A 10,185-nucleotide genomic window follows, 5' to 3' on the forward strand; every position below is an offset into this window, starting at 1 on the left:
GTAGACCATCACAGCTAGCTGTGTTTCAGAAAGGGCTTAGTGAGTTGTCAGTGGTGGTTCTTAGGTTGATACTTATTTTTCAGCCAATTTTGAGCTTGCTCAATTGCAAGAAAAACTGAAAGAGACAGAGGAAGCCATGGAAAAATTAATCAACAGAGTGGGACCTGATGGTGAGAGGTAAGTTTCCAGAACATTTCTCATTTAAAGAATCAACTAAAATTTCTGCTTTTCTTTGATCTATGGGCCACTTGTTTTTATTTTGTATAATTATCAATTTATTTGCCTTTTGAATATAATTTCTGATATAATATTGCAATTTTCACATTATATGCAACCTTATTTTAAAGAGAAAAATCCTGTTTAAAATTGTACAAGTTACTGAGTAAAGGAGTAAAATATGTCAGAATAAAATATGCAGTTTCAGAAACTTATTTTTAAAGCTTATATGAAAAGGGAAATGAAAATGTTTTGAATGTATTTAATAAAACTTTTCAGACATAAGAAAACTTATATTGATTAGGATATAGCTCAATTATATGTTTAAGTAATGAAGTTTACTTGGAAGTCAGTATTATGCCCAGACATGTTTGCTATTAAACACAGTATCTAGCCCAAGGATACAAAAACAAAGGAAAGAATCTAGGAATCACAATCAGAGTGTTGTAATTTCTGTCCTGGGTCAGCAAAATGTTCTCTCTGGAGAAGCATGACCAATGCCAGTGAGTAATCCACATCCTGAAAGTATGACATAATCTGAGATTAGCGGGGAAGCAGTAAGGGTGCAGTCTCTGCCAACAGCCCTGACATTCATGATGTATATGTTTATGAAACTACAGGTTTCTGGCATGGATTGCTGGAATATAAGCTTTTTGAAGACATATTTGGTACATATGGGATTTTATTGTACACATATTTCTTAGTATGCGTATACTCAGCAAATACTTAAGAGACTTGCTTTTCATACATGTACCTTACTTTCAAGATGTACTTTGTACATAGATTCATGGTAGAAGATTATATCGTGACCATTCCCTAATTAGACCCTTTTCACTTTCCATTTGTGTGGTGTCCTGGGTTTATTATTTAGCATGGCTTTCCTAGTTTTGACTTTCATTACATGACCTGGTGAAAACCCAAAATAGATTATATATGGACTAAGCATTATTAAATTGGTCCGTTTTCTCCACCACACCAAGTTAAATTGAATTAGTTTAACAGTGAAGGCAAGGATCTCATTACCAGCAAAGAAGAGGAAGCAGAGAATATAGTTCAGGACCTTCAAGGTCAGGGATTTGTTTCTGCCTATGTGCTATCTCTTTATTTTACTAGAAATGGGAATCATGACCTCTTAAATGGCAAGGGGAAAGTCACCATTCTTCACTTAGCTGTATTCATATATTGCATTTCTGTATTATAAAAATTCACATAATAAACAATACTGTGATGTTTAAAAAAATGTGTGTCAGGAAAAGTAACAGAAAATTTAATTACCTGTAAAGAAGACAGTTGGCAAAAGCATTATGAGAAATCATGTCTAACTGGATGGTTGGAAAAGAGGTCCATTAGCAGCCTCACAGAGAACCAGGGACTAACATGAGACAGAACTGACTTTGGACTACTGCCACAAGGAGCCAGAGCTAGGGATCTTCACTCAAGGTTGCTGGAAGACTGAGGCAAGATGCCATAAATGGTGGGAATAAGGAAACTTTAACACTAATCTATGCTGTGAGGCTGAAGGTCAGTGGCCCTGCAAATATGCTTGAGAAGCTAGCTAGACTCAATTATAGCCTGTTTTCAACCTGAATTATAACCAATTAACTTCCCTAACAAACTCCCTAACTGTGAGTATGGTTCTGTGAGATCTGTGTCTGGCAATTCCAACAGATTTCAAACCCTGTAGTAAAGCAGCATTATTGGTGTTGGAAATAACATTTATCAACAGATGATAAATGTTTCTTGAATGAATTATTTCCAAGATAAAATTCATCACCTACACTCAGCTGAACCTATTCTACCTTTTATATTCCCATCTCAGCAAATGATTCTGCCATCTGCTTAGTTGCCGAGAACAGAAATTAGACATCATCCTTGGTTCACCTTTTTCTTTATTTCCCATAGCTCATCAGTTACCATGATGGGTCATTTTCACCTAATTAATAAAGTTTTTTTCTTCACAAAAACCTCTAAGGGTCAGAGGTTACTCTAATTCCTAGAACCTAGCACAGGCCCATCCATACACATGGCCATCAAATTGGTTCCAAATCATATCAACATTGTAGGTCAGAATACAACTTTGGAACAGAATAAAACATAGGGTTTCTGAGGATGTAAAACTGCCTAATTGTGGAGTCAAGGGTTTATTGTTCAAAATGGCTTTCCTAGTCATTGATTGACTTTGCCACATGGGTGGACTAGAACAGACAGATAGGGTTTGTTGGTCTATCCATAAGGAGATAGGCTAGTTTCACCATTTATTTGAGTGGATTCAGCATTAGAAATTTGAATCTCAGTGCCAACAAGGAAGAGGGAAGCAATGTTTGTCCTTTGGAGTCAGAGAGAAAAAGTTCTTGAAAGTAGTTGATGTAGCAATAATGCTTTTTTTGGTACCTATTTTCATTTGTTCTGTGTGTCCCTGGATAACTGTCATCAGTAGGCATTATTTTCTGTACAATCTCAGAGAGGTGAAGTGTACTCTAGGAAGGTGTATTATTTTATGGTCAGTGTAACAAATCAACACAAACTTAGTGATTTAAAGCAACGCAGATAAGGAGAGGTGTGGATATGCATGGTTTCACTTTATGGATGGTTTCATTTGAACTGCAAGTGAAAGAGGGATTGGTTCCCACTAAGGAAAACTATTAGGTAGTGAAGAGCAATGAAGGAGAAGAAAGAGAGAAATAGGAGTTTGAGATTTATACCCCAAACTGGAAGAAAATAGATGCTGTTTACCAGTATATAAACACAAAAGGGGAGAGAGAAGGTAAGGCTTGGGAATAAGGATTATGAGTTCATCTTTGAATATAGGCAAAGTGTCATCAGAACATCCATGTGAAATTTACAATGTCAGTAGGAAATTTGGGGTTCAAGGTTAGGACAAAGGATGTAGGTTTAGAAGCCACTTTCCTGATGTTGAACAATAAAGGCCATAGGGAAAGATGAGATCACCAAATCCTCATGGTGTGTTGCTTTGTGCTGTAGTTTACTGACCTGCAGTTTTCTCTTAATGGTCTGAATTTATTCTAACTATGAATGGTAGTGTTAGAGCTGTTTCATTTTCTCTGTATTTAACCCTTAGACCTTTATGAGTCCTGTGGTTTGTAGCATTCACAAGTTTCTTAAGGTTATCTCCTACATGTGACCCTTCATTTTTCTGATATCGTAGACTCTTCATAGCTAATCCTGCATGGTCTATATGCATGGTTTCTTGCAACTGTTCTGCAAAGCTAGGCCTAGTTTTAAGGGGTTAATTTAAAATTAATTTCAAAATAGTGGCAAGCCTTCTCATTGAAAATTCTCAGTAGATAACTGGAGTTTAGAGGCTAGCCTCCTTGTGAAAAATAAAAATGAGAGATAAAGATTCGCCATTATCTGTGTAGAGGTAGAAGGAACTCTGGTGGCATAGTCCATAGCGTGTTGCACTGCTGACCCAAAATGCACTCTCCTCAGGATAACGATGGGCAGTCTTCTCTTAAGATGTGCAGCCTCACACGCGCGATAGAGAGTTCACTCTGAGTTGGAACTGACTCAATAGCATTGAGTGAGTGTAGAGTTCATGGCTTAATCTGTGATACAGAGTCAGCCTCCTGAGGAAGTTCACATAGAGAGATGAGAGATTCAAGCCTGAGCCTTTGGGGAAGTCAAGTTTTAGGAGGTGAGAAGAGGAGCATTGTGTTTCTGACTCATAGCGGCCCTCCATTAGGTTCCAAGGCTGTAAATTATAGCAGGAGGAGATTACTCATCTTCCTCCCACAGAGCCCCTGGTAGACTTGAACTGCCAGAGACGTGACTCCTTTGGGTTAACATTGAAACTCACTGCAGACTACACCAGAAATAGAAAACATGCAAATGTCACAATAAAGGAGGAGGATGTTTCACAGAGAGGGTATTACAGAGTAGATCTTGAGGACCACTGAAATGTGAGAAAAAGAACCCGCAGCTTGAATGTAGTTATTTATGGTTTTTACAACTTTGATAAAATAGTGTGATAGAAGCCAGGTTCCAGAGAGGTGGGAGAAGATGAATGGCAGAAAAATGGGGACCAGTCAAACTAAGAAATATTTATTGAGCACTTTCACTGTTCATGGCACTGTGCCTGTAATGTTGTGAATTCATTATGAACAACCCTCTAGGAATATTGTACTAACTTAAGACAATAAGGAATCCATGAAAGCATTAATTGCAATTAATTCAAAAGATGAATAAGGTGGGCTATGAGTAATTACCTAATGCATGATGTAGACAATAACAGTATGAATACTCGTTCAGCTTTAGTTTGAGATTCTCTGAGAAAACTTGTCTCACATCTGATTCTCTTGGTCTAGCAGCCGGCTATCCCTCTTTTAGTTGTTGTTTATTGCCATCGAGTCAAGCATGACTCCTAGTGACCCTCTGAACAAAAAGCCTGAAGCCTTTCTATTGTTTCTCCAAATTCATAGCGTTTCCAGAGGCATGTGGTTTAGGAAGTGGATACCACTCCTGCTTCAAAACCTGTCTTAAACTGGGAGCTCCACCAAACACTGTCCACCATGGGCAGCCATTATGGCATTTGACCTCCCTAGTGGCATAAGGTTCAGCATCACAGCAAACCCAGATTACCTCAATGCAGCAAATTGACAGAGGAATGCTGTACATCCATGCCTTTGGGGATATTATTGTTGTTAATATTATGTGCCATCGAATCACCTGAGACTCATGTACAATAGCCCTAAACCCTGCTCTATCCTGTGTCAGTCTTACTGTCTCTGACACACCTACCCCCATTACCCCAGTCACTGAATCAATCCATCTCGTCTAAGGTCTTTCTCTCTTGCACTATCTCTCCACCCTCCCAAGCATGATGTCCCTCTCCAAGGGACGGTCCCACCTTGCAACATGTCCAAAGTGTATCAAATGAAGCTTCAGAATCCTTGCCTCCAAGGAGCAGCCTGGTCTCACCCTCTTTAGAACAAACCTGTTTGTTCTTCTGTCAGTCTGTGGTATGTTCAATACTTTTCTCCAGCACCACAGCTCAAAGGCATCAATTTGCCTTCTATCATCCCTAGTCATTGTCTAGCTTTCTGATGCATAACAAGTAACTACAAAGACTATTGCCTGGATCAGTCGCACCTTAGTCTCCAGACTGGCATAGTTACTCTTCAGTACTTTGGAGAAGTGTCTGACAGCAAGCAGTCTTTCCTAATGCAATTCATCTTTTAATTTCCTGGCTGCTGGTACCAAGAGTGTTGACTGTGGAGCTAACTTTCTAATAAGTATCTTTACTGACCAAATCAGCTTGAGATATGTCTTAGAAAATGCACTGTCTTAACAGTAAGGATTAGGGGTAATGTGGATCAGACAGACAGTTGTAGTAAATTAAGATTAGTATACATGATGGGAAGAAGAGAGCTGTAGGGACTGCAGGATTAATCCACAAGTTGTTTAAACAATACACATTTATTGTGGTGCACATACAAGTTGTTCACCAATATCACATTTCATCCACTCAGAGCCAGATCCCACAAAAACACTCACAGAGCGTTAGTACATGCAAAGTAGGAAGCAAACAGTAAATAGATTAAATTAGTAAATAGTAAACAGTAAACCATTATTGTAGAACAAGTATAAGGATCCAAGGCGGGGAGGGTGGAAACAGAGGGATGAGGATGGGCTGGGGAGGAGTTAATCTTAGGGTCGTATAATTTGATGAGGGGGCAGTGAAGGAATTGGGAAGTATCTACTATGAAAAACAGTATATTCGAACTTTGTAAATAAACCAGTATAAAAATGTTAAAAGTTATAATAAAATTTTGAAAATGAAAGCATAAAAAACCAAATAAAAACAGTAAATAGAAATCCATGTTCCCCCTTACATGTCAGCAGGTGCTCTACCCCTTCAGCTACTGCTCCACACCTAGCAGCACCAGGACAGCCTGGGCCACCATCATGACAGCTACTAAAGGAGGACCGGCTGTCCTGAGGGCAACCACTATATGAGACGAACCCAGATTTATTATACAGTCCTTACCCATGTATTCTGGGCAGAGTTTCTGTAGCTGCTTTGTCTGTTGTGATTGCCCTGCATGCTCTGGTCTCTGCTGCTTTAGGTGCTCTATGCACATTACAGATCTAGACTACTCCTCTCTCCAGTTGTTCTGCTTCCGCTTTTCTGTCAAGCAGAAGCTTCAGCTTTCTCTGACCTTTTCTTACATTTCTTCTGGCTTTCTTACTGGATTCAAAGTTTATCCTGGTGCTGGTACTGGTCTTTTCTGGAAAATTTTACCATCTCTTATCTCCTGAACTCCTACCTCCAACCTAAGAGAATGATTGGGACAAGGATGGATGTTCTGTTTAGCATAGGGTTTCTCTGCCCCCAAAGAATGTCCCCCACTCCTCTGAGGGAAGAATATTCATATACTCCCACTTCTTATCTTTGTCTTCCTAGGTACCTTAGTACAGGTTTTCTGAGAATTGGGCTCCGAGGAGATCACACCTATTCAAGGCAACACCCTATTCAATGGCCTCAAGTATAGTTCTTTTCAAGCATAGAACCAGCACCAGAAGGCCAAATTCCCCACTGCAAATAGATTTTATACTTCACAGGGCCTTTTCTAAAAGGATAAGATTTTCACTGAATGTGAAACAGGCATACTTCTTTGGTTCAAGTCTTTGAGGCTATTTGGGTGGAAGAAGTGGTTTTGTTTCCACTGACATTTGTGGAAATTTACCTTATCTTTCTTCAGATACTATCTTGATGTTGGGGAGATGCCCTTACCCTCATTATACACTAAGACTATATAAGTTCTGTTAGATTGAGCAAAACAAGGAATGCAAGCTTGAGACTGTCTCTCTATCTCTCTCTCATTACATTGGAACCAACTCATTGCTGACCCTCTGGCAGGTTTTCAGAAGCTGTAAAGTGCACAGGAGGATAATGCCCATCTTTCTCCTTCAGAGCTGTCATTAGACCCAAGTCACCTGCCTTTGAGTTAGCAACACAACTCTTTAACCACCAGAACTCCCTTTAACTCTAGGCTGGCTGGTTAGAAAAACAGATAGCAGCCCACAAGGCTGTTATGGAATGTGTCATTTTTTCTTCTTGAAGAAGAAAATAAGTAGCCTGTTTAATTCTGCCACTAGATAAATCTTAACCCTAAACAGATAAGACCCTCAACCAGGTGGATTGACACGGTGACTGCTGCAGTGGATTATTGTCTTTTAGGAAGTGTGAAGATGGTGCAGAATAGAACAAGGTTCAGACCCTTTTGTTTATATAGGGTTGCTATGAGTCGTACTCGACGGCCCCTAACAACAACAACAACAACAAACAGATCACTTTTGATCCTTTAGGTCCTTGTTTGCATGTCATTGTGCTATAATACTTTATATTTCTTTTTTTTTAAATTTTATTATTTTTATTGTGTGTACTGTCAAATTGGATCTGACTGGTACAGGATGAGATTGCTCCTCCTTCTCCAGCCAGCTTCTGATGGATTCAAAACATGTACCTCTGGAATTGCAGTGCAGCTTTTTGCCACTAGGCCACCAGAACACCCCTATAATAAGATAATAATTTAAAGATAATAATGTGCTGCAGTACTTGTCAAAGATAATTACCACAAAATCAGCCTCATGTTATTTTTGCTACCATTTTTGCCCAGGACCACGTAGCTATATTGGACTCAAACCCAAATTTTCCAAAGTGTGGCATTTGAGCATTGTACTTGAAGAATTGAACAGAATGCTCTCTGAAGTCGAGAGATGTTCACTTTATAGTATTTGTCATGGATTGAATTGTGTACCCCCCCAAATACATGTATGTAATGATACAATATGGAAGCTACATAATCATCCCCTATAATCTGATAAACCAAATAGTTGTAAAACGATTAAGGGTAGAATCCCATCATGGCCCTAAATCAGATGTAAAGGGAGTTTCCCTAGGTTGTGGCCTCTAAATACATTTTATCTTTTTTGAGTTCAAAGGGGAAAAGTAAGCCAAAAGGGAGAAACTTCAACACCAAGAAATATAGCCATGAGTGGAGTGTATCTCTTTTAAATCCAGGTCCCTGCACAAGGAAGCTCCTTGCACCTGGGAAAGCCAGAATACATGGCCATCTTTAAAGAACACCAAGCCTGCTGTCATCCTGAATTTGGCCTTGGATTCTCATAAAAAGTAGCTCCTGTGGCCTCTTCCTAAGGTGTTAATGCTGCCAATCCCAAGGCAAGCAGTTCAAATCCACCAACTACTACTCAAGGGAGGAAGGTGGGCAGTCTTCTCCTGTGTGACTCACAGGCCCTGAAAATCCACTGAAGGGCCAACCATGAGTCAGTTTCAACTTCAAGGCAAATAACAACAGTAACTGTCTCATAAATGGAAATAGAATCAATTTTTGTTCAAATCTATCACAGAATTGATACCATTGAGTTGTGGTGCTGGAGAAGAGGGCTGAATGGATTGCCAAAAGAACAAACGGATTTGTCTTGGGTGAAAATGCAGCCAGAATACTCTTTGGAGGCAGAGATGGCAAAGCTTCGTCTATTGTACTGTGGACGTGTAGCTAGGCAATGCTGTTCCTTGGAAAGGGACATCATGTTTGGAAAGACAGAGGGTCAGTGAAGGATATGAAGACCCTCAATGAGTTGGATTGACACAGTGACTTCAGCAGTCGTCTCCAGTATGTCAGAGATGATGAGGATGATGGACAGGGTTCAGGTCAGCTGTTCATAGGGTTACTATGAGTTGTACTGGACAGCGCCTAACAACAAAATCCACTTGGAATATCTGTTATTGCAGTATGACAAACCTAAAGCAGTATTACAGTTAATTAATGCATAGTTTTTTGTATGATTAACATGTTGCTGCACACTTTTTAAATCGGCGACCATGCTTAGAAACACATTTGCTGTCATTTGTGGCAACGTGTTAAGTATGTTATTTCCCTTCCTTAGGCCTCATTATCTTACTTTCTCTGGATGAGTTGTCAGAATGACCCAGTTCCAGAATGTTAGGATTTATCTTATTTCTATATCAATAAATTGAGTAATTTCAGGATTGACCTAATAGCATATTTTTCTCTGGTTGAAGCTGATGGCCCAGTACATTTCCTTTTAATGACTTTTCTTCAGAGAAAAGTGACTTATAGTAATGGAGTAATGAGAGCAACAGTGAAATTGCTTGGAGTAATCAGGGCAGTGAGGTATACCGGGGGGGGGGGGGGTGTACAATAAAACTCACAAGAGTAGACTGAACACTGAGACATGTAGAATCTAATCTTATGTAATGGTTAACTCCCTCAGGGGCTTGACTGATCACTTGATCTTCTAGGCCTTAGTTTTCACATTTGTGAAAGCAGATTTTGAACTGTCATCTCTTAAGATCTCATCCCAACTATGCAGTTCCAGAATCAATTCCTGGAATAAATGTTGTTAGGTGTTGTCATTGAGTCTGACTCATGACCACCCTATTGCATCATCCTCACAATCTCTGCTGTTAAAACCACTATTGTACCTACTGTGTCAGCCCATCTCATTCGGAGTCTTCAGCTTTTTCAGTGACCCTCTCTAAAAAGCAGAATGTCATTCTCCAAGGGTTGGTCTTCCTAATAGTATGTATTGTTGTTGTTGTTAGGTGCCGTTGAGTCACTTGCAACTCATAGTGACCCTATGTACAACAGTCCTAAACCCTGCTCTATCCTGTGCCAATCTCATTGCCTCTGACACACCAATCCTGATTACCTCAGTCACTGAATCAATCCACCTCATAGAGGGTCTTCCCCTCTTGTGCCATCCCTCCACCCTCCCAAGCATTATGTCCCTTTCCAAGGACCTGTCTCTCATTACAACATGTCCAAAGTATGTCAGAGGAAGCCCCAGAATCCTTGCCTCCAAGGAGCAGCTGGATTTAACCCTCTCTAGGATTAATCTGTTTATTTTCTTGGCAGTCCATGGTACATTCAATACTCTTCTCCAGCACCACAGCTCAAAGGC

General features: G+C 39.8%; 1 protein-coding gene across 3 annotated transcripts in view; it reads left to right on the top strand.

Annotated features, from left to right (window-relative positions):
* RIC3 (RIC3 acetylcholine receptor chaperone) overlaps window positions 1-10,185 on the top strand; it is a 36,515-nt gene that overhangs the window by 16,304 nt on the left and 10,026 nt on the right. For 2 of the 3 annotated variants that reach the window (XM_006885437.1, XM_006885438.1), the window contains exon 4: window positions 84-177. The exons of the other annotated variant lie outside the window; for it this stretch is intronic. In XM_006885437.1, the coding sequence (XP_006885499.1) occupies window positions 84-177 (94 nt within the window). The remainder of the gene's footprint in view (window positions 1-83; window positions 178-10,185) is intronic. 3 annotated transcript variants of the gene reach the window in all.

The sequence above is a fragment of the Elephantulus edwardii genome, unplaced genomic scaffold, assembly GCF_000299155.1.
Source record: "Elephantulus edwardii isolate Elephantulus edwardi_28Jun2011 unplaced genomic scaffold, EleEdw1.0 scaffold00044, whole genome shotgun sequence".
Lineage (NCBI taxonomy): Eukaryota > Metazoa > Chordata > Mammalia > Macroscelidea > Macroscelididae > Elephantulus > Elephantulus edwardii.